Here is a 26,365-nt window from a genome sequence, read left to right as displayed (position 1 = left end):
ATTTTTTTATTCTTGATCAAAGGTTTATTTTTTTTTGGAGTGAGAGAATTAAAAACAGTTTAAATTTAAAGTATTACATGGTTCAGCTAATATTTTTAAAAATGTAATATCTATGTACTGGAAAATCATCTAACTGTGGCTGTTAAAATACAGATATTTCATTCCATGTTATAAATCCAATTAACTAGCAGCAAATGTGATTGATGATTGTTGAAAAAGGGTTATTGTTGAATAAATACCCTTACCCTGTAACCTTCACAAGTTACCTACCATCTCTGAGCTTTCATCCCTGATTTTTTCTATCCAAGTATATAGAGAAGTATCATATATCCTTCCTCATGGATAATATGAGTGGATTCAGGAAGTCTTACTTATCTCAGATGTTTCACTTAGCAGTACGTTATGGTTGCTGAAGTCCTATAATTAAAAATTCACTAGTTTTTACTGATTTTATTGATTTTTTTGTAAAAGGAAAGATACTAATGTGAGGAATTAAACATTGTTTACCAACCTTTTAACATAATACAGTCAGTATTGATATGAATTAATACTGCTCCATCATGATAATTTCATGGAAGAAAGTGTAATGATGCTTAGGTGAATGAGAAGGGAAAGAATGTGAAATACTTCAAGAATATGGAGGATATGACCAAGGAGAGTTGGATTTGGAAGAAAGTATCAGAGTAAAGGGACATTTGCAGCTACAGGGTGGGAAGTCATGTAGGATGGAGGGGGCTCTACAAAGCCAGAGACAGAGAACTCCAAGGGAATAAATGCTTGCAATAGGATTTCACATATTAAAAACAAAACCAAGTACCTTTGTATCTAAGTGTTTTGCTATAAATTATTTGCTATATTCTTTACAATCTACATTGTGCCAAAGAAAATAGTTATGTATATTGTCTTTACTTCTTTCTATAGTTCTCTGCTCTGTGATTCTAATCTGTATTTTAGTGTAATTTCAACATAGTTTTTTATGTTTTAATAAAACTTGAACACATTAAAATGCTATTAAACTGTTACACATGGTTAATAATACTTATGGGCTTCTGAAAGTAGCTATTATTAAACTGAACAAAGTCATTAATGTCTTTAAACTTTGCACCAGGATGTACATTACAAAACACACATCTAACTGCATCTAGAGAATAGTAATGATATCTGACTATGTATGCTTCCTCTTTTTTTACCATATATATATTTTACTGTATCTTTTATATTTTGTATTTTAAATTAAAAAGTACTTTAATAAAAATAAAAGAGTAATGCATTGGATTCTAGTATGTACTCTCCCAGTAATTGTGACTCTAGGCAGTTGACAGAGTATAAACCTTCTCAGGGCTTTGTGTCTTCATCTATCTCTATAATCTTCTTCAGCCCTAAAATTCAATGAGTAAATAAGAAACATCCATTTGCATTTAAGACTAGAAATGCAATCTTAAGATACTGTATTTTCTGAACAAAAATATATTTTCATTTATTTTAGATAACAAATATAGTGTGTGAATTGCAAAAACTTTGAAAAATTTCATCAGTTGTCAATCACATCTTTCTCTGTATTTTAAACATTCATGTTGTTAGTTTGATATCTCTTCATTGGGCAATATAAATTTACTCACTGAAGAGTCTGAACTGCTTAACACATATATTAGTAAAAATAAGTTTTGTTGTTTGAAATCCCCTTTCATTTCTCCAGAAATGATCTCAGAAGTATGGATATAGAATTTACTTGAACATTTAATATTACTACGAACCTAACAGCCCAGTAATGGTTTATCTAAAACTAATGCTAACTTATTTTACTTGAAATGGTTAACTTACTTATGTCAGTATTCAAAGCGCTATCACCTATATTATTTGTTCACAGTAATGAGGAAACTAGCTATATATCACTGGCTTATTCATTTTACTGTCTTTAGGTTTAAATAATCATTTTTCTTTTTTCATTCTTTTATTTTCTATTGAAAGACTGTCTATGCCTTTCAGAATTTAACTACTATACTACTTCAGGAAGATTAATTAATACTAGCTACACATTATACATCATTGTTGCAGTTACAAAATAATCTAAAATAATCAAATGAGAAAAATCAGTGATGAACACACTAGAAATCTGACACACCTTGGACCTGGAGAAGCCCAATAATTAAAATCGGAATAGTAATGTGGAGATGTTTAAATGGACACTTCGTGCTCAGCAAGTTCACCCTCGGTCTAAGCAACCACGGTACATGTAGTGGAATAGCCTCTTTCAGGTGCACCTCTGCTCAGCACTTCCTCTCCAGGCCTTAACTGGTCTGGCCTCTCACTTACAACTGTCTGGTAGACACAGGAGTGATTCAAGGAAGAAGAATCTGGCCACTATAGTTGGGATATGAAAGTGGTCTTACGAGATATCTGGATAACAGCAATAGAGCAGGCATACAAATGTTAGTAACTGAGACTCTGAATCAACTTAAAAAATTCTGTAATGATGACTGAAAAATTGAACACTTGAAATAGATTACTTTATAAACAGAACATAATAATATGGTTTATTAAGCAGGCTTTACATTTATAATGTAATAAAATACCTATTTAAGAGTTCACATGCACTGAAAAGTAGAAGAACATAAATAATATTCTTATAAGAAAAAAATTCAGAAAGTCAGATAAGAGGTTGAGAAGTAAATATTAGAATTGAACATATTTTTTTTAAAAGGATACAAAAAAAGAAAAAAGTGAAATGCATGAAAAGTTTTAAATTTGTGATTTGCAATATGTATCAAATATTAGTACCTGAAGAAGAATTAGTGAACCAGTATTAATGCACAAAAGGATAATAGAGGAATAATACAAGAAAACTTTTCAGACATGAAGAAATAAATGAAAAATATATAACATGGCATATTCCAATTAAATGCTTAAACATCAAAGATAAAAGGGAAAGGGATTAAATTGTAATTTCTCAACTTGCCAGTCATTGGGATAAATATTTCACACATCTCTTTAAATTAAAGAAGTTAAAAACCAAGTCAGCTTCCAAGAAGGAAATGAATCAATTACATTCATAAAATATAATGTTCTTGAAAGTAGGCCATTCTCTGCTCTATTTTCTTCAGTGACAGAGATGAAAGCAAAATAAAGCATCAAATGCATAATCCTCAGTCAACATAAGATCTAAGAAGTGTGAACTTCACCAAGTTCTAATTCATATGTGAAGCCAAAATCACAAGCTATTTTAGGTCGACATTTTCAGATTCTCCAGGAAATTTGAAATGGTAATACACTCTTTTTTTTCAGATGTGATTACAAACATGAGATTTCAATTGGAAGAAAATGTATTCTCCTAAAATCACTAGGGAACCAATCGTATAGAATATTCTACAGATCTTTGAGGGCTGAAATAATTTAATAAGGTAGTTTATGACAAAAAAAGACTTCATGATAAATATTCTTAAGGTGAAAATTTATAGGTTTAGATAACTATTTTCCCAATTAAAATCAAACAAAGTTTTGTGAGCTGATTAACAAATAAGCCAGCAATGAGAACCAAGATATTAACTATGATTTATATAAACATTGAAGGAAAATGAGCATAAAGAAGACAAGAAAAAAAATAGTTGATCAGATTTTTAAGAGTAAGATTATTTAAATTCAATTTGAAGAATGCACAATAGGGATAAAAACAATAAATTTTATATATTATTAAATTTAAAAAACATCATTATTTTATTATGGTTTAAATAACTATATCAAAAGCTAATTCTTAACCCACATACAAATCTGATGACTTAACTTGCAAAACTCTCCTTCCCATAGTGTATGAGTTTTGTTTTGTAAAGAGACTGTCTGAGGACTGTGCTAACCTGGAACCACCTCTGATGGCTCCACCCAGTCACTGTGCATGTCCCCTAGAATCTACACCTCCTCAGGCAGCTACCATTCACAGACTTTCAGGGAATTACACGCAGCTTGCATCAGCAGTGAAAATTTTGAAAACAGATGACTCATTTAAATGAATTTGAATAACAGTGTAGCAATAATGAATGCTGACACTTGCCCCTGGGAGATGCCCAGGAGAAGAGGCAAGTGTCTTCATTCCAAATTCTGTCAACTTCACACCTTAAGCAAGTCAGCCTAACTAGCCACGAATAATATCCCCCAAAGGAACAATGATAGAGTAGCTATTATAGAGCTTGATTTAACAAATACTACTCATGTTGTAAAAACATATATTTTTAGCTTTAGGTTCATTTATTTCTAATTTTTCAATTTAACATAAAAGTTTTCATGAATGGAATCTTTTTTCTTTCTTTCTTTCTTTTCTTTTTCTTTTTTTTTTTTTTTTGCTGTATGCGGGCCTCTCACTGTTGTGGCCTCTCCCGTTGTGGAGCACAGGTTGCGGATGCACAGGCTCAGCAGCCATGGCTCATGGGTCCAGCTGCTCCATGGCATGTGGGATCTTCCCGCACTGGGGCACGAACCCGTGTCCCCTGCATCGGCAGGCAGACTCTCAACCACTGCACCACCAGGGAAGACCCCATGAATGGAATCTTGATTTGTAATATTATATTTCTTGAGGATAAATTGTCAATGTACAGTTGCTGACCTAATCCAGGTGCTGATTAGGTTATAACCTGGAGGGAGTTTGTTGTGGCCAAGTGATCATTTGTATAATTTCATTATTTGAAATTAGCGTTGATATTAGAAATAGGTTTACTTTCTATACTTTATATACCGCCAGAGTAAAGTAAGCAAAATCCAAGCTCAAAAATACAAAATACGAGGTAACATACACACACACACACATGCACACACACATTAGTAATGAAAATGGCACATCAGGCAATATGTAACAAAGAAAACCTGTGTCATAGTAATAAATATTGTGTGCATATGCTAAAAGAAAGAAAATAATCTTAGGTTTATGTGAAATTAACATCTATGTGTTCCTTGTTAGAAATACAGTCCAAATAAAATTATACAGCATGGTTTAAAATAAATAAAAGGCCAAGAACACAGCGTAGATATTGAACAAAAAAAAATATAGTAGTGGCAGTATTGAATGTAAGGCAACTTATATTAATAATTTAAAGAGAAATAACTGATAAAATATAGAAATAATAATAAACATTACTATTGAATAATTATGTTGCAAAATACACATGGTCAAACTTTCAGTAATGTAAGATATTTTGACACAGACACAGTTGCTTACAGTTTTTAACTTAACCTCAACTTCTCACAAATCAGACTGACAGTGAGTTTTTTTTTTTTACATACCTGGGTTCAATTAATATTTTACAAATTGAAAAGATAATGACTAAATTCTCAAATGACCAACCAATTATATATTTTACAAAATCATAAATAACAAAGATAATGAAAATTCATCTCCTAGGAATTTTAAAAAGATACCTTAATAATTGGTTTAAAAATACAGTGACAGATTAATTTGTTTTTATATATCTTAAATAAAAAATTTTATCATTGTTAAGATCTTAGAAGGTAAATGAATCTCTGCTTAAGAAACATTCTATAAATATGAACTATTTGTAAATCATTCATATGGTGTAATATTTAAGAAAGGGAATAAGAACCCAATTCTGGGAAAGAGAGGAGATATAAAAGTTACAAAATGAGGGTTGATTAAATTTGGGAGCTTGACTTGAGGTTGATATGAATACATGGTATTTGGTAAAATATATAAGCAATGCTTTTTTTTAGAATTGATTTCAAATTTGGGATTATATTTCTAAAGACAAAATCTTACTTAAAACTTAGTTTCTGCATTTCAGAGTGCATTATTAGAGGGATGTTTACAAGCTTTCATAAATACATATGTAGTTGTTTGTGGATAAATAAATACTGACCTGCAATAAAAAGCGTGTCGAGGTCCATCAACGCATATCCCTCCATTAAGGCAGAGGACCACATTCAGTTCAGGCTCAGTACAACTGCTAATATTTACTTCACAATATGTACCATTTGGGCAAATGCAAGTAAAGCCATGGGCTGTCTTCTTGCAGAAGCCTTCATTCATACAAAGGATGGATGTGCAGTCCTAAATTATGAAATAGAGAATCAAATTTGATTATTAGTGTTAAGACTAGAAATCTTATAAAAATTATATTTTTATTTAAATATTTTTCAGAAACCGATATGCAAGCTTATCTGGTATTCCCTTCCTCTAAAAACTGAAATATTTATTTCTAGTAATAGATGTTTAACTTTTATCACCAGAAATACTTGTCAAATGTTTCATTGTGGATTTTTCAAGAAAAAGAACTTTATTAGACTTTATTAAATTATGTGTTATGTGCATAATACCAGGAGTTCACTGACCCTTAGTATCCACCATACATCCCCATTTGCCTGGCATAGCCCCAGTTTAACTCTGCTGTCTGTGGGTAATGATTAATAATGTCTCAGTAACTTTCAAAGGAATCTTGAGTTTGATCACATAATTAGAACAGACAATTCACTATTGATTTATGTTCCTCTAAAAAAAGCATCTATAATATCTGAGTTTTTATTCCATTTATAATCTTTTTTCATCAGTATTAACAGGTATATATTTTTTCAGCTTTATTGAGGTATAATTGATCAAAAAACTCTGTAATATATTTAAAGTGTACAGTGTGATGATTTGATATACATAAACATTTTGTAAAGATTCAAAGTTATGGAGTTAATTAACACTATGGAGTTAATTAACATATCCATCACCTCACATATTAACTTCTTTGTTGGAGGTGGAGTTAGTGAAACACAAGTGTTTCTTTTACAAATTTTAATTATATAGTACATAATTATCAATTATATTCACCATGTTATATATTAGATTCCTAGAACTTATTCAACTTATAACTGAAAGTTTTTACCATTTTTCAACCTTTCCGTATTTTTCCAACTCCCCTCCCCCCAAACCCTAACCCTCCAGGGCTCTGGCAACCACCATTCTACTCTCTGTTTCTATGAGCTTTACTTTTTTTTTTAATTGAAATTTTTTTAGAATCCACATATAAGTGATGTCATGTACATCTGTCTTTCAGTGTGGCTTTTTTCACTTAGTCTAATGTCCTCCAGTTTCATCAGTGTTGTCACAAATGACAGGATTTACTTCTTTTTTAAGGCTGAATAATATTCCTTTGTATATATGGACACCATATTTTCTTTATCCAATCATCTATTCATGGACACTTAACATTGTTTTCATACCTTGGCTATTGTGCCTAATGCTGCAACAAACATGGGAGTGTCGATATCTCTTCAAATAATAGTTTTATTTCCCTTGAATATTTACCCAGAATTCGATTGCTGGACCACATGGTAGTTCTATTTGAAGTTCTTGAAAAACCTCTATACTGTTTTCCAAAGTGGCTGTATTGGTTTACATTCCCACCAGCAGCACACAAGGGTTCCCTTTACTCTACATCCTTGCTGCATTTGTTACCTTCTCTTTTTGATAATAGACATACTAACAGGTGTGAGACAATAGCTCATTGTAGTTTTGACTTGCATTTCTGTGGTGATTAGTGATATTGAGCACATTTTAATATACCTGTTAGCCATTTGTACGGCTTCTTTGGAGAAATACCTATCAATTCATTTGCCCATATTTAATTGTGTTATTTTTTGTTTGTTTTTTTGCTATTGCATTATATGAGTTTCTTATATATTTTGGATATTAATCCTTTATCCAATATGTAGTTTACAAACATATTCTCCCATTCTATAGGTTGCCTTTTCATTTCGCTGATGGTTTCCTTTGCTGTGCAGAAGCATTTTAGTTTGATGTCATCCCATTTATTTATTTTTGCTTTTGTTGCCTTTGTGTCAAATTTAAAAAAAAAATGATTGTCAAGACCAACGTCAAGGAGCTTACCCAATATGTCTTCCAGGAGTTTTACAGCTTTAAGTCTTATGTTCAGGTCTTTAATCCATTTTGAGCTGATTGTTGTGATGGTGTAAAATAGGGATCCAGCATCATTATTTTGCCTGTGGCTATCCAGTTTTTCCAACCTCATTTATTCAAGAGACTATCCTTTCTGCATTGTATATTCTTGGCTTCTTTAACAAAAATTAATTGAATATATTTGTGTGGATTTATTTGTTGGCTTTCTATTCTGTTTGATTGGTCTATGTGCCAGTTTTTATGCCAATACCATAATGTTTTGATTACTATACCTTTGTAATATAGTTTGAAATCAGGAAGTGTGATGCTTCCAGCTTTGTTCTCTCTTCTCAAGATTGCTTTGGCTATTTGAAGTCTTTTGTGGTTCCATACGGATATTAGGATTATTTGATCTATTTCTCTGAAAAATGCCTTGGGAATTTTGATAAGTGTTGAATAGAATCTGTAGATTGCTTTGGGTAGTATGAACATTTTAGCAATACCAATTCTTCCAATCCATAAACAGGGAATATCTTTCCATTTTTGTGTGTGTCTTCAATTTCTTGCATCAACATTTTACACTTTTCGGTGTACAGATCTTTCACCAACTTGGTTAAATTTATTCCTAAGTATATTATTCTTTTTGATTCTATTGTGAATGGAATTGTTTTCTTAATTTATCTTTCTAATACTTTGTAGCTAGTGTATAGAAACACACTTTTAAAATATTTTGTCTATTTTAAGATGTTAACAAATTAACTTTGAATGCATATAAAAGTTCTATATTTTTACACTTAAAATTTTGGAATACCAATTGTAGTGTCCAAACCAATCACTCCTCAGGGAAAAGCTGGGAGTTAAGGGTCCCCTCCTTTTGTATGTTTTTATGGCAGGTCTGGGGTTTATGGTGAGGGTGTGTCTCAGTCTTTCTTATCCATTTCAATGTGCATGTTTTCTCAGTTACCAATGTGTAGTAGTTATCCAGCTAGTTTCTGGATTTCTCTGAGGAAGAATTGTTCTGTGTATAGCTGTGCATCTGTGGCAGGAGCAAAATGCAGAGCCTCATATATTGCCATCTTGATCCAGAAGTCTTAATGTGCATGAAATCATAACCTTTTAATTAGCCAGTATTCCTATGCATGTATCCAAATTTATGTCCAGTATTTCTAATGCCTATCATCCCAGAAGCAGAGGGGTGTCATGGAGTCAGAGGAACCTGGATTATATCTGTCTCTTCCTTTTCAATCTTTAGCATATTTGTATACGTCTCCTACTTTTACTCAATCAACAAAGGTATTCAATTTATTGTAGGTTCGTTTATGCATAAAATGGCAATAATCTCACTTACCTCATAAAAGTTCCTATGATAACTAAATAAAATAATGACTATAAAGCAATTAGCCCTGTTCCTGAGACATAATAACTGTTCAGTAAATAGTATCTTCTTTCCTTTACACTCTGAAGGTCAAAGGACTTGTCAGCCTCTATTTCAGTCATTTGGAACTTGCTTAGTATAGAAAATGAGTTTTCCAGTATATTTAATGTCTACTAAATCATACTATATACTTCTTAAGTTCATTATTACATATTATATGCTTGTTGGTGTTCTGGAAAGCACCGAACATGTTGCCTTGAACATGGTATGACACCTATTTTCAAAGTAATGATAACTCTGAAAAGATTTGCACCTATAATTCTGAGAAATAATTTATAGAACTTTATGACATCATTAGTAAAACTTTAAAAATGTATTCTGTATATGTTGTCCACACGAAATTTGTTAGTGAATATATACAAATATGATTCATTTGCACTGTGTGTTCTCAAGTTAGTACATCTTCAAAGGTAATTACCTATACAAACATAAGATAGTTTTTTTTTAACATTTTACCCTGGAAAGTAATATTTTCTAGAACTATCATTAGTTGACACTAATGCTTTTAAACATTTAGTGACTTTTAAGAAGTGTTAACATAACAATAAAAACTCAAACTGACAAGGCTAATGTGGGAGCCCTTGCATTCATATCATGCATCAAATGGAAAATTAAAGGTTTGTCAAAACCACCAGAGAGTTTAATTAGTGTCATTTTCAATAAGAAATTGGCTGTGCACTTGAGTATAAAGCTCAAGTTATGCTTGCAACCCAGATGGTGATCTTTACATTTGCCTGTGATAGAGTTAAATGTATGTTTTTTTTTTATATATAAATGGATACCATTCTGATATTTGTTCTACTTTTGCTGAAAATGTGAACTCCTTAAGGATAACCAAAGGCACTTAGACTTGAGGCAGGTACTGCAGTTATTTTTATGGATGTAGGATGCCACAGGGAATGGTGTGGAAACATGTTTCCCTCTTAGCCCTAAGGTGAGGTAAATTTAGAATGAGTTATTAGAAAGCATTACATAAACTAATTGAATTATATTTCCAATGGGAAGAAAGAGTTTTTAGACTGCCAAAAGTTCTGTCTCTAGGGTTTACAAGAATATTTTACTAAATTAATTAGAAGGCTTAATGGGAAATAAAAAAACAATTTCTTTTCAGAAAAAACCAAATTATCATTTAAAGTTCTTGATGTTTCCTCGTTCAAAAATTAAGGAAGATGTCTTTCCCTTTACTCATCATTATCTATGTTACTTTTCTATACTCTATTTAATATAATAAAGTGCTTCCTGAGAAGAATTCACTAAATTTTAATTTAGAAAATGACAGAAACAAAAGGCTGGTATGTTTAGAGAAAGAGGGGGAAGTTGGGAGTAATGTTGCAGACCAGGGCAATTTAGAAAGTTGATCTGGACCCCAACATTCACTCAACTTGTATTCAAAACACCAAGTCAGGAAATGTACAAGACTGTAGAATAACAGAGCAATGATGTATTCATTGTGGACTGTTTAGACTAATAAATGTGCAAGTTAGCTCTCTGACAGTTGTATTGTATCCTAAAGTGTATATATATATATATATATATATATATATATATATATATATATATATATATATATATATATATACATACATACATATATACATACACAGTTTAGATCCAAAACTTTGTCCTGAGATCTCTGAACTTCCCTGAAGTATAGAAAGTTACTATCTGAAATCATTTTTATCATAGCATTTGTCTCATTGAATCATATGTTTTATTTTTAACTGCTGTTTTAATACTTTCTTCAAATAAGATCTTAGAGAAATGAAACATGTTAAACAAGTAAACATGGAACTGTCCATTTGAAGAGTGGAAACAGAACATGGTTCCCATTAGAGCCCTTCCTTAGACCTATTAGACCTGCCTTAGACCCCGCCCTGCAAAGACCTATTAAATATCATAGAATTTCTTGAACTTTGTCTAGCTCTGAATAAAACCTACCAATATAGTGCACTGTTTCTAAAACTTAAATTGAATGTGGATACTCTGGGGATAGCTTGTTAAATTTTAGATTCAAACTCATTGGGATGAGGCCTGTGTTTCTCCATTTCTAACAAACCCCCAGGTGATCCTGAAACTTCTAGTTCATGGAGCAAACATTGGTAACAAGAATCTAGTCCAACAATTTTATTTTACTCACAAGGATGAGGACAAGCCAAAGGGTGTTAGAGTGACTTCACCAAGGTCTTATAGCAAGAGGACAACAGAATAAAATCACATAGACACTAAATGCCATGAATTCCAAAGTATAGCTCGTTTTACCACCAAGTCTTTGGTTTTTCTCTAAAAGGGATCCCTTGGCTGTGGAAGTGTACATATAATAATGCATATGATGACTACTTAACATCCCTAATGTTTACTTCCAATACAATTTTTATTTACTGTTTTCTTTCTCAAAACTTACATGATTGAATATGGGTTTACAGTAGTTAATAGGGAGAATATTTTGTTTGATTCCTAATTTAATCAGACATAGAATGTTTTGTTGTAAAGAAAATACACTCTTTCACTGTTATTTCAACAAATCAAACAAGATTATGAAATATAAAAATTGGGATTGTTTCAGTAAATATTAACTTTTATTTCTTTATTGAAAATGTGTCTGGTAGTACTTCCAGGAAACAAGGGCACTGAAAAACAGGAAAACAAAACCATTGTCTTAGAAACTGCCTGAAAAGGTGCAAATGAATCAATATAGGAAAGAAAAGTACATCAGGGCTAAAACTAGACATGGTGCCAAATTCATGAAACAAGTGAAGATTTTTTAAAGGTAATGCAAAATTCCAAACCCTTTAAAAAAGCTAACAATTAATACCACTCCTATTTCCTCAGGTAAAGAAAAGAATGCTGCAAAAGAAATCTAAAGTGTATATTAAAAATCATGGTAGTATATTGTACTCTAACTTGGCAAAATGAGGGGTCAAGCATGAACAAGTCCAAAAGACTGAGGTTTTTGTGATTCAACATTACTAAGGACTCTGTAACACTGCATAGGATGTGGGTGTGGTGTTGGTGGTCAAGAGGGGCTGGGAAAGAAAGGGTAGCCCCTTTCCCCACCTGTTTTACTCTTCTGATTCAGAAAGTCTCACTCTTGTGTGAGCAGTGATGGAAGTCTGCCCTTATATTGGAGATTCAAGATTTATGCACCATGACAAGTAATGGAATAGATAGAGAAAATACATAGGAAAACTATGTAGGAGATTCCTAATAAACACACAAATATTGTGGGAAAGAAACAGGCTATGAAGCCAAAAGGAAATACACCCACAAAAATACAAATTAGCATGAAAATAATTTTCAAAGGACAAACGATTATTTCCTACCATGAAATAAAGTATGAAAAAACTCAAAATTCTACATCTAAAACACACAATTTTTAAGGGCAATAACATTAAAATATCTTAAATCTTCATCAAGAGGGTACTGGTTAAATAAAAATGAAGCCTCCATACAATGGAATATTAATAAGAATAAAGTAGAACTATATATATTAATGGAGAATAATATGCAATGATAAAGTGAAACTGTGTGTGACAAATATTACCATTTATGATATGTCCCTTATTTTAAAGATGTGTTTTCAATCAAAGGAGATAAATATTCCCTACAATTACATTTGGGAAATAGAAGAGCATTTGGTGGGAGATCCCAACTCAAATCTTATGCTGAAAATCATACTGATGGACCAATCTCTTAATTGAGAATAAAAAGATGAGACAAATACTAGAAGAACTCAAGTAGATCCCTATTAAACATACCACAAATTGTACAACCTTTGGAGAAAATATCAGTACACTTGGATACAAAAAAGGAAAGCCTTTGAATGTCTAGATCCACTATATACTAATTAAACATTAACAAAAAATGAGAAAATGTACATAATGTATATGGTAGACTAAAGGTAAAAATCTTATTATATAAAAACCCCTTATAAGTTTCAGCTTACACTTGAGGAAATACAGATACACACACACATTCAGTTCTTTTCTTTGTTCATTTCCTTTCTGTTTAGAAAACTTCCTTTAGTCCTTCTACACATGATTAGTTTTTTAGTTTTTCTTCAACTGAGAATGTATTACTCTTTTTATTCTAGAATCTTTTTTTAACATTTTAGTACTTAACACACATAATTTTATATTCAAAACAAAACACTTTTCCTTTAGAGTATTTATCCTTCTCAGTCCCAACAAAGTAGAAAAGGAAATACATGATTTCTGTATTACTCTACTCTCTTTTCTGTGTACTCAGAGTTGAATTACATGTTTCACTAACCATGGCATACATTCCATACCCAATCATGCATTTGCTTTTCTTTAGCATTAGTTCTAACATTTTTAAGCTTGCTTCAAATTATCAGGTTGACAACAAAAAATTTTGCTTGTGTTCTTCCCTCCTAAACCCTAATATAAACTTTGCTTTTACACTTTCCCAGGAGCTTCAGATACATATTGATGTGAGAGTTATTTTCAATCAGTACTGCCTGTGTTTCACCACTGCTTTTGTTTCTTTGGACTAGAAAGACAGACTCAAACATCAATCCATGAATGCCCTTCAGAAGCTGTTATCTGGGCATTGCAACATAGAGAAAGTTACAAAAAAAGGTGAGCTAAGTAAGATACATATCTATAACCCTTATCCATATCTCCAGATGGAGCTGGTGAGGCAGGAGCTATATCTGATAATTACTGTAATTTGGTTTTTCATAAATAATACTTTTTAATATTTACAGAATGAATGACCAAAACTACATTTGGAATGTACTTACAGTGTTTGTTAAAAGACAGTTAAAAAACTTTATTGAACTATAATAATTAATATAGATGGCAGGTAAGATTTTAAAAAAGAAGAAAAACAGAGTAAATAGTCCTAAAATTGGCCCATATATAGGAATTAGTACATAAAAAATGAGGCATACCAAAACAATCCAGAAATAATAGATACTTTGCTAAAAGTTCTTGGAAAATTGATTATAGTTTTGAAAAAAATGAAATTAGATTTCTTTTTATCAATTATAATAAAATATTCACAATGGATTAAATGACTAAAAGTGTTGTTAATCATAAAATTGTAATAAATGAGAATATAAGAAAATAATTTAAATATTGCTGTATAAAAGGACCTTCTAAGGAGAGAGGCAAAGCATAGTATCATAAAGAAAAAGGTAAAGAAAAATACAAAAATCTCATAATCTTACAAGTTTTGTAAAGAAAGAAGGGTCACACTCTGGGCAAGATTTGTAATTTTGCAGAATCTAGTGGATTTTATCCATAATTTTAAATAGTATATAAAAACCAAAAAAGGCAGGCAAGTCAAAAGAAAAATACCATTATTCAAATGCTGTGAGTAGACAAGGCTCAAACAAATAAATACAGGTGAGGAATAATCATATGGAAATGTGCTCAATATTCATAATAAGCCAGTGAAATATAAATCAAAATAATGACATGCTATGTTTTCTTCATCAAATTAGTCAACATTTTTAAAAAAATGATTTCATTTGATAAGATCTAGGGAAGCTGGCATGCACATACTCTCATTAAATAAGTGTGGTTCCTCAACACTTATTTGGAACACTTTGTAGCTACTGAAAAGTTTGAGTCAGGACTCGATGTATTATAATGAAATGGTCCCTAAGATACACTAGATGAAGCCAAAAGTCACTGAATAAGGAGCATGATGAGTTCAACTTTATGTTAAAATAAAAATACTATGAAAAACCATCTAGAAACATATAGGTAGAATTAAACAATTGTTCTCATAATACTGGGTGTGAGGGTAAGAATATATACAAATTCATATATGAAAGAAAACATTTCTTTATTTATATATTTAATTCAGAAGACAAATACCACATTTGCACTACCAAGAGACAGGGTTTTGGAGGCTATCACAGGCAACACATGCAACAGTGTAGACAAGATACATGCCTCCTTCATCTTCTACCAAGGAATTTATTAATTACAACATCTCCTTCTCCACATCAAGTGTGTCTTTCACTATCTAGAATCAAATCCACAAAATGTCAATAAATTTTTAGGCTTTCAAAAATGTGTCAAAATATGTGCTAGTTGATTTACCTGCATTATCTAATTTAATTCTCACAACAACTTAAGAGGTATTTTCTATGATTACCCTCATTGAATAGATAAAACATGATTTCAGATTGCAAGTAAGTTGTCCTAGACCACATAGAAGGTAACTAGCAAAATTGCAGTTCAATTCTGTTTCTCCCTCCAAAAAAATAATTTACTAAGTATCAACCACATTCAATATGTATCATCACACAATGATCCTGCAATATAGGAACTGTATTTTACTGATAAAGGAAAGAGACACGAAGGAATTAAATAAAATATTCATAGTCTCACAATGCCAAAGGCTGTCTTTAGTGCCTGTGCTTCCTTCCTTTAACATGTCATTGTCAGCCAGGAAGGACCTGGAAGAACTTCCCATTATCCAGGAAGACACATGAGATTCTCATCCACCATGAATGGTCTTAAACTTCAGGTCACTGAAACTTCTCATCAGATGACACATTCCACATAAAATAGCATGTGTCAATCACATCAGGTCATATGCCTGAAGATCAGAAGACAGATTCTGAGAGTGTTACTGATGTTGAGGTTCTCTACATGTACCCATCTCTTGGTACATCCATCCAGTACTTATTTTTCTCCTTGCTGTGTATGGATCCATTTAATCTCCTCATCCCTACACATCCACAGACACCTGTGTGTCCTAAGATCAGAGGGGGGAAGACAGATGGCAAATCATAAGACTTCTGAGCTCTTTGGACAATGGTCACTTCCAGGATTTAGTTGATTGAGGACTCCATATTGCAGAAGTTTTGATACCAATAGACGGAGCAGGGGGAGGTGAAAGAAGCTATGATTTTTAGTTTTGTTTGGAGTCAGCAAAGATTCCAAAACAAACAAAAAAAATTCCAAAGGAAAGGTGAGAGGCACTTAAATCATCAGTAATTGATGAAATAATGATTTTGAGACCTACAGCAAATAGCTTGTTTCCCACAGGATAGTTGGTCCTATCCAAAATTTCCAAGAGCATGCTTGGGCCCTTTCACAACGTTTTGGGCAGGACCAAATATCAAGGAATTTTGGTGTGGACCAAAAGTCTTATGGGTTCTTTGAGAGGACCACATATCTGCTACCTGTTTTGTATTTCTTTTAAATTACTTTAAATTTATTAAAAATTATAAAACTTACATTAATCTTGATCTTACATCTTGAGCTAGTCCATTCTGCACTGCATGAACATTGATACTTATCAATGAAATCTATGCATCTGAAACACATAATTTTTTTTAAAAAAATAAGTAAGACAATGAAAGCATACTTTCAAGAGAGTTCACTGTTTATTTATTTTTTTCTTTTCCAGGTCAGGTTAAAAAAAAATTAAAAAACACATTCCCATGAGCAATAGAAGGCAGAGTCTATTTCTACTTTCTTATCCTTCAAGGTGACTGGACTGAAAGAACAAATCAATTCTCATTTTTCCCATCTTCCCCATGGCAATGGAAAGAAAGAAAAAAAAAAACAGCTTGAAAAGATAAAAAATAGTATGTCTAGGGATTATGTAGGAAACTGAAATTAGCTGGGGCCAAATGGCACTGTCGTGTACTACCCATCTTCATCCTCCCTCTCTGGCTTACAAAGTTTGTGGCAAGACTAGGAAAGAAAAATCGTGCTGAGTAAGGCAGCTGGGTGCCTCTTTGAGTCATCCCTCCTTGTCACCTGCATCTTCTAGAAATATCCCCACTCTAGATTTGCATAAACTAATATTATATCCATGAGCAGAATAGTTATTATACAACTCCATAAAGAGATTCAAAAAATATCTTATCTGCACATAGGGATGAAAGAACTGGTTTATTTAGGAACATTTTAAATACTAAGTTTGTGATATCATCCCTCCACAGAGCAAATAATAGAATCTCTCATCATCCTACCTGCTACTACTATTACTGTGAGCATTACCTTTAAGGTTATTAAAGTCCAATTAATCCACATTTACTGAAAATTACTTTATGCTAATGAGCAGAAATAAAAGAAGGGCAGAGATAATGTATCAGTGCATTTCATTAAGTTAAACAGGCAGCATCTGTCATCTTAACTGTACTTAGCTCTTGTTTTATGAAAAAACATAATTAAAATTAACTTTATCAACTTTTCCTTGAGATTCAGTTTTAAATATGTGAGTTAAATTTGCCTTCTTCGATTAAATCATAGAAAAATAAAAATAGCTACCTGCCATGTAGACGAGGATGTGGTGGGCAGTCAGTTGCCTTTGCTTCACAGTGTGTTCTGAAAAACCCACTCTTGCAGTCACAGGTGTAATGATTTATGCCATCAATACAAGTTCCATCACGGAAACAGGGCTCTGATAGACATTCATCTATATTTACTTCACAATCGATGACTACATTAGAAGAGACAAGACAAAACACCAGGCTATTTAATGCAAAACTCAAAAGTTTGTTCATTATAGAAAACGTCACCAAGAAATCCGGACTCCCTCCATTAAAGATAATTTGACATCTTATAGTGAAAAAGAACATTTTTTCAAAGTTAAACATGTTTAGGTCTATGAAATTTCAGACTAACTTAAAATGAATGAGAAAATCAAAGCACATATATATTTCTTTCCTCCCCTAACCCTACCCGGAGGACCATATGATGATGAGTTAGGCTTTATAGAGAAGAGCCCAAAGCAGTCTCTTTCAAGCCTTCCAAAAATAATCTGGAAAGGGGACAGAGAAGATGGATGAAAAGTAAAAGGTGGAGATCAACTTCCTCCCCACAGATACATCATAAATGCATCTAAACATGGAACTGCTCCTATAGAACACCCACTGAATGCAGGCAGAAGACGTCAGACTTCCCAAAAGAAGTGTGGAAGACAGGCTCTTGGTGCCCCAGCCAGGCACCAGGGCTGTGCATCTGAGGTCGGAGAGACAACTTTAGGACACTGGTCCATAAGAGACCACCCAACTCCACATAAAATCAAATGGCGAAAATCTCCCAGAGATATCCATCTCAACACCAAGACCCACCTTCACTCAACAACCAGCAAGCTACAGTGCTGCATACCTTATAACAAACAACTAGCAAGACAGGAACACAACCCAAGCCATTAGCAGAGAGGTTGTCTAAAATCATAATAAGGCCACAGACACCCAAAAACACACCAATAGACGTGGACCAGCCCACCAGAAAGACAAGATTCAGACTCATCCACCAGAATACAGGCACTAGTCCCCTCCACCAGGAAACCTACACAACTCACTGAACCAATCTTAGCCACTGGGGACAGACACAAAATAAAACAACAGAAACTATGGAACTGCAGCCTGCAAAAAGGAGACCCCAAACACAGTAAGATAAGCAAAATGAGAAGACAGGAAAACAAACAGCAGATGAAGGAGCAAGGTAAAAACCAACCAGACCTAACAAATGAAGAGGAAATAGACAGTCTACCTGAAAAGGAATTGAGAATAATGATAGTAAAGATGATCCAAAATCTTGGAAATAGAATTGAGAAAATGCAAGAAACATATAAAAAGGACATATAAGAACTAAAGAGGAAAAAAAACAATGATGAACAACACAATAAATAAAATTTAAAATACTCTAGAAGGGATCAATAGCAGAATAACTGAGGCAGAAGAACGGGTAAGTGACGTGGAAGATAAAATAGTGGGAATAATTACTGCAGAGCAGAATAAAGAAAAAAAATTGAAAGAACTGAGGACAGTCTCAGAGACATCTAGGACAACATTAAACACAACAACATTCGAATTATAAGGGTCCCAGAAGAAGAGAAAAAGAAAGGGACTGAGAAAATATTTGAAGAGATTATAGTTGGAAACTTCCCTAATATGGGAAAGGAAATAGTTAATCAAGTCCAGGAGGCACAGAGAGTCCCATAGAGGATAAATCTAAGGAGAAACATGCCAAGACATATATTATTCAAACTATCAAAAATTAAATACAAAGAAAACATATTAAAAGCAGCAAGGGAAAAACAACAAATAACACACAAGGGGATTCCCATAAGGTTAACAGCTGATCTTTCAGCAGAAACTCTGTAAGCCAGAAGGGAGTGGCAGGTCACATTTAAAGTGATGAAGGAGAAAAACATACAACCAAGATTACTCTACCAGCAAGGATCTCATTCAGATTTGTTGGAGAAACTAAAACCTTTACAGACAAGTAAAAGCTGAGAGAGTTCAGCACCAACAACCAGCTTTACAACAAATGCTAAAGGAACTTCTCTAGGTAGGAAACACAAGAGGAGGAAAAGACCTACAATAACAAACGCAAAACAATTAAGAAAACAGGAATAGGAACATACATATCAGTAATTACCTTAAATGTAAATGGATTAAAGGCTCCAACTAAAAGACACAGAGTGGCTGAATGGATACAAAAACAAGACCCATATATATGCTGTCTACAAGAGACCCGCTTCAGACCTAGACACACATACAGACTGAAAGTGAGGGGATGGGAAAAGATATTCCATACAAATGGAAATCAAAGGAAAGCTGGAGTAGCAATTACCATATCAGCCAAATTAGACTTTAAAATAAAGACTATTACAAGACAAAAAGAAGGACATTACATACCGATCAAGGGATGGATCCAAGAAGAAGATATAACAATTATAAATATTTATGCACCCAACATAGGAGCACCTCAATATATAAGGCAAATACTAACAGCTTTAAAAGGGGAAATCGACAGTAACACAATCCTAGTAGGGGACTTTAACACCCCACTTTCACCAATGAACAGATAATCCAAAATGAAAATAAATAAGGAAACACAAGCCTTAAATGATACATTAAACAAGAAGGAATTAACTGATATTTATAGGACATTCCATCCAAAAACAACAGAATACACATTTTTCTCAAGTGCCCATGGTATATTCTCCAGGATAGATCATATCTTGGGTCACAAATCTAGCCTTGGTAAATTTAAGCATATTGAAATTGTATCAAGTATCTTTTCCAACCATAACAATAGGAGACTAGATATCAATTACAGGTAAAGATCTGTAAAAAATAAAAACACATGGAGGCAAAACACACAACTACTTAATAATTAAGTGATCACTGAAGAAATCAAAGAGGATATATAAAAGAAAAAAAATACATAGAAACAAATGACAATGGAGACACGAGAACCCAAAACCTATGGGATGCAGCAAAAGCAGTTCTAAGAGGGAAATTTATAGCAATACAATCCTACCTGAAGAAACAGTAAACATCTCATATAAACAAGCTAAACCTGCACCTAAAGCAATTGCAGAAAGAAGAAGAACAACAAAGAAACACAAAGTTAGCAGAAGGAAAGAAATCATAAAGTTCAGATCAGAAATAAATGAAAAACAAATGAAGGAAACGATAGCAAATATCAACAAAACTAAAAGCTGGTTATTTAAGAAGATTAAAAAAAAGGTAAAACATTAGCCAGACACATAAAGAAAAGAAGGGAGAAGACTCAAATCAATAGAATTAGAAATGAGAAAGAAGAAGTAACAACTGACACTGCAGAAATACAAAAGATCATGAGAGATTACAACAAGGAACTCTATGCCAATAAAATGGACAACCTGGAAGAAATGGACAAATTCTTAGAAAAGCACAACCTGCCGAGACTGAATCACAAAGAAATAGAAAATATGAATAGACCAATCACAAGCACTGAAATTGAAACTGTGATTAAAAATCTTCCAAGAAACAAAAGCCCAGGACCCGATCACTTCACAGGTGAATGCTAGCAAACATTTAGAGAAGAGCTAACACCTATCCTCAAATTCTTCCAAAATATAGCAGAGGGAGGAACACTCCCAAACTCATTCCATGAGGCCACCATCACCATGATGGGAAAACCAGACAAAGATGTAACAAAGAAAGAAGACTACAGGCCAATATCACTGATGAACATAGATGCAAAAATCCTCAATAAAATACTAGCAAAAAGAATCCAACAGCACATTAAAAGGATCATACACCATGATCAAGTGAGGTTTTTTCCAGGAATGCAAGGATACTTCAATATATGCAAATCAATCAATGTGATACACCATATTAACAAATTGAAGGAGAAAAAAACATATGATCATCTCAATAGATGCAGAGAAAGCTTTCAACAAAATTCAACACCCATTTATGATACAAACCCTGCAGAAAGTAGGCATAGAGGGAACTTTCCTCAACATAATAAAGGCCATATATGACATACCCACAGTCAACATCATCCTCAATGGTGAAAAACTGAAACCATTTCCACTAAGATCAGGCACAAGACACGGTTGCCCACTCTCACCACTCTTATTCAACATAGTTTTGGAAGTTCTAGTCACAACAATCAGAGAAGAAAAAGAAATAAAAGAATCCAAATGGGAAAAGAAGAATTAAAGCTGCCACTGTTTCCAGATAACACGATACTATACATAGAGTATCCTAAAGATGCTAACAGAAAACTACTAGAGCCAATCAATGAATTTGGTAAAGTAGCAGGATACAAAATTAATGCACAGAAATATCTGGCATTCTTATACATTAATACTGAAAATTCTGAAAGTGAAATTAAGAAAACACTCCCATTAACCATTGCAATAAAAAGAATAAAATGTTTAGGAATAAACCTACCTAAGGAGACAAAATACCTGTCTGCAGAAAGTTATAAGACACTGATGAAAGAAATTAAAGATGATACAAATAGATGGAGAGATATACCATGTTCTTGGATTGGAAGAGTCAATATTGTGAAAATGACACTACTACCAAAAGCAATCTACAGATTCAATGCAAACCCTATCAAACTACCACTGGAACTTTTCACAGAACTAGAACAAAATATTTCACAATTTGTATGGAAACAAAAAGACTCCGAATAGCCAAAGCAATCTTGAGAACAAAAAATGGAGCTGGAGAAATCAGGCTCCCTGACTTCAGACTATACTACAAAGCTACAGTAATCAAGACAGTATGGTACTAGCACAAAAACAGAAAGATAGATGAATGGAACAGGATAGAAAGCTCAGAGATAAACCCACGCACATATGGTCACCTTATCTTGATAAAGGAGGCAAGAATATACAGTGAAGAAATGATAGCCTCTTCAGTAAGTGGTTCTGGGAAAACTGGACAAGTACATGTAAAAGTATGATATTAGACCACTCCCTAACACCATACACAAAAATAAACTCAAAATTGATTAAAGACCTAAATGTAAGGTCAGACACCATCAAACTCTTAGAGGAAAACATAGGCAGAATGCTCTATGACATAAAGCACAGCAAGATCTTTTTTGACCCACCTCCTAGAGAAATGGAAATAAAAACAAAAATAAACAAATGGGACCTAATGGAACTTCAAAGTTTTTGTCCAGCGAAGGAAACCATAAACAAGACCAAAAGATAACCCTCAGAATAGGAGAAAATATTTGCAAATGAAGCAAATGACAGAGGATTAATCTCCAAAATTTACAAGCAGCTCATGTAGCTCAATAACAAAAAAAAAAAAAAAAAAAAAGAAAACAATCCAAAAATGAGAAGAATACTTAAATAGACATTTCTCCAAAGAAGATATAAAGATTGCCAAACAACACATGAAAGAATGCTCAACATCATTAATCATTAGAGAAATGCACGTCAAAACTACAATGAGATATCACCTCACACCAGTCATCATCAAAAAATCTAGAAACAATAAATGCTGGAGAGGGTGTGGAAAAAAGGGAACACTCTTGCACTGTTTGTGGGAATGAAAATTGATACAGCCACTATTGAGAACAGTTTGGAGATTCTTTAAAAACTATAAATAGAACTACCATACGACCCAGCAATCCCACTACTGGGCATATACCCTGAGAAATCCATAATTCAAAAAGAATCATGTACCAAAATATTCATTGCAGTTCTATTTACAATAGCCAGGACATGGAAGCAACCTATGTGTCCATAAACAGATGAATGGATAAAGAAGATGTGGCACATATATACAATGGAATATTACTCAGCCATATAAAGAAACGAAGTTTTGTTATTTGTGGTGAGGTGGATGAAACTAGAGTCTGTCATACAGAGTGAAGTAAGTCAGAAAGAGAAAAACAAATATCTTATGCTAACACATATATATGGAATCTAAGAAAGAAAAAAGTTCATGAAGAACCTAAGGGTAAGACGGGAATAAAGACACAGACCTACTAGAGCATGGACTTGAGGATATGGGGAGGGGGAGGGGGAGGCTGTGACGAGTGTGAGAGTAGCATGGACATATATACACTACCAAGCGTAAAGTGTATAGCTACTGGGAAGCAGCCACATAGCACAGGGAGATCATCTTGGTGCTTTGTGACCACCTAGAGGGGTGGGATAGGGAGGGTGGGAGGGAGGGAGACGCAAGAGGGAAGAGATATGGGAACATATGTATATGTATAACTGATTCACTTTGTTATAAAGCAGAAAGTAACACACCATTGTAAAGCAATTATACTCCAATAAGGATGTTAAAAAAAAAAAAAGAAAGAAAAACAAAGCACAAACTTAATCTACTTAAAATATTTGTTTTTACAGTGAGGAGTTGTTTTTAAGAATATTGGTGAAGTAATGAATTTCATCAAGTTGTCACTGTGAATACTAATTTATACTTTTTTTGGTAATGATCCTTGATAGTCAAACATTTACTATCTACAGATGTTAAACGTTTGAATTTTTCTATATTTGGTCTTAGTGGGTCAGTTAATGATGAACTAAGATTTCTAAATGTAATCTAACATTGGCTAAATACCTAGTGTTTTTGAAGACCAAAAAAAAAGTTTGAAATAAATAGTTTCAAATAAATGGTTTGAAATTCTATCTCAGTATTTGTTTGGATATCAGGTAAAAGTTTGGGGACTGAGCAATTGGCAGATAGCAGCCATTTCACAAGGTGACATCATAACTTTATTTATTTATATACCATATCAGAACTTCTATTTACGTGACTGCTATTTAGAGTGGTCACACCAGGAAAGTCTGTGATTTATTGCAAATGAAACTTCCAATGCAAAAACAAAAATTTTTTGGAAATTCTCTGAAGAGATAATCAGTTTTCAGGTCAAAATTCTATTTTTAATAGTTACATCTTTTTTTTTTTACTGTAACTCTCACTACCTATATAGAACTTTAGATATTAATGATACCATAAAATTAATATATGTAAATTAGACAAATCTGCATTCATATTTAAAATGACCATCAAGATTTAGGTTCAGGGTGTGGATTAAACAGACATAACAAACTACATTAAGTTGCAGTAATAATAATAAAAAGGCACCTGTTTCTCTGTGTCTCAGTGGCCCATGTCACAGGCTTATTTCTCACTTGTATTCCATGGCAAAGGTGATCTACAGATCCAGTTTACATTATCTTCACTCTGGGACCCAGGTTAATGGAGCATCCTCTATCTGGGTGATTGCCATCATTGTTGAAGAAGGAAAAGGGTACATACACTGCTTCTTAAATATTCTACGTATATTTAGATTGCCAATCCAAGTCACATGACCAAGCCCAACATAAATGAGATGGGAATTAATGGTCCTCCCTCAGGAAGTGGCAGCTATTTGTGACTATATTAATATTTAGTGCAGACACGATCATTGAAACTTCTCATTGTAAATGAGGATCATTTATTGGTATATCATAGGTATATTGGGATAACAATGTAAAATCATGTACTTAAAACAACTAGCCCAGGGCCTTGTACACTTTTAACATTTGATTATTATGATTTTCCTGAGACAAATTTTATCAATACAACTATGCTATATTAAATAAGTGATACAGGTGTTTCCAGAGGCATATTATTCCATTTAAGAAGATAAGTGAAAAGTTTTTCTGTAGGACTATGTACAATGCTGGAAAAATCAGTGATGGAAATTTCAGTTAAGAAGAGGTGGTCTACTTACCACAAAAGTGGGAGTGAGAGGCAGAGCTATAAAGAGAATTGTGCAGGGTGCATCCAGTGCTATTTGGAGACAGGAGATGCCTCTCCATGGAGGGCAAACATGTGTCAGTGTAACTGGAGAACACATCACCAACATTACGTGAGGAACTTTCTCTCCTGATGTGTTAATCATTAATTAAGCTGTGGTTATACTTTGACCCCCCAAGTAGCTGCCAGAGAGGATAAGAATGTAATGACTGATTGACCTGAACATTTTGGTCCCTGTAAACCCTTATTTATTTATTTATTTATTTATTTATTTTCATTTTTAATGCCATAGTCCTTGAGCACCATACAAGTCAGGTCCCCTTTTCACTTTTTAACTTCGTCGTATTCTACTCTCACCCTTGGCTACTCTGCTGTCATTGTACTGACCTCAAATACTTTTTTCCTCTTTCTAGAATTCTCTTTTCCTAGATATTTACAAGAATCACTCTTTTATTTCTTCAGGTCTTTATTCCAATGTTGTTTTCTCAAGGAGGCCTATTTGACCACACTATTTAAAATCGCATCCCCTTCCTCACCCATAATCACCATTATCCTGTTTTATGTTTATTTTATCACCATAGCAAGAAATCTCCTTCTGGCATTCTATGAGATTTACTCATTTTTCTTTTCTTTTTGTCTTTTTTCCCCATTATAAGCTTAGCTCCATTAGGGTGTGGATTTTGTGTCTAGTTCAATGTGGAATTCAGTGAAATCTTTTTAAGTAAATAAGTCATTATTGTGAGTGTGTGTGTGTGTTTATATTTTGTTTTTCATGTCAATTTTGTTTGTTTCTGGGAATTCCCTGGCAGTCCAGTGGTTAGGACTCTGCACTTTCACTGTCGAAGGTGACTGTTCAATCCCTGGTCGGGGAACTAAGATTCTGAAAGCTGCACACACGGCCAAAAAATTCTTTTGGTTTCTTTTCTTATTTTCCTCAGAAGTCTCTGTCCCTTCCCAAGCAAGAGCAAGGCAGTCCTTGAAATCTCAGTCCTTGCAATGGTGAGACTCACAATCTGGAGTGAGGCGATTCCTCCGAGGTGTGTGTCTG

The 26,365-nt window shown here is 33.3% G+C and overlaps 1 protein-coding gene across 1 annotated transcript in view; it reads right to left on the bottom strand.

Annotated features, from left to right (window-relative positions):
- LOC308625870 (protein crumbs homolog 1-like) overlaps nucleotides 1-25,379 on the bottom strand; it is a gene marked incomplete at its 5' end in the record, with an annotated part of 181,187 nt that extends 155,808 nt beyond the window's left edge. The window contains 4 exons of the mRNA XM_081250482.1: nucleotides 5,856-6,046; nucleotides 16,535-16,613; nucleotides 17,576-17,747; nucleotides 25,292-25,379. Of these exons, the coding sequence (XP_081106608.1) occupies nucleotides 5,856-6,046; nucleotides 16,535-16,613; nucleotides 17,576-17,747; nucleotides 25,292-25,379 (530 nt within the window). The remainder of the gene's footprint in view (nucleotides 1-5,855; nucleotides 6,047-16,534; nucleotides 16,614-17,575; nucleotides 17,748-25,291) is intronic.
- Between the last annotated feature and the right edge of the window lie 986 nt (nucleotides 25,380-26,365).

This window comes from Mesoplodon bidens (assembly GCF_964165515.1).
Source record: "Mesoplodon bidens genome assembly, chromosome: 12".
Taxonomy (NCBI): domain Eukaryota; kingdom Metazoa; phylum Chordata; class Mammalia; order Artiodactyla; family Ziphiidae; genus Mesoplodon; species Mesoplodon bidens.
The sequence above is the reverse complement of the archived record's forward strand: the minus strand, read 5'-3'. Positions and strand labels throughout refer to the sequence as shown.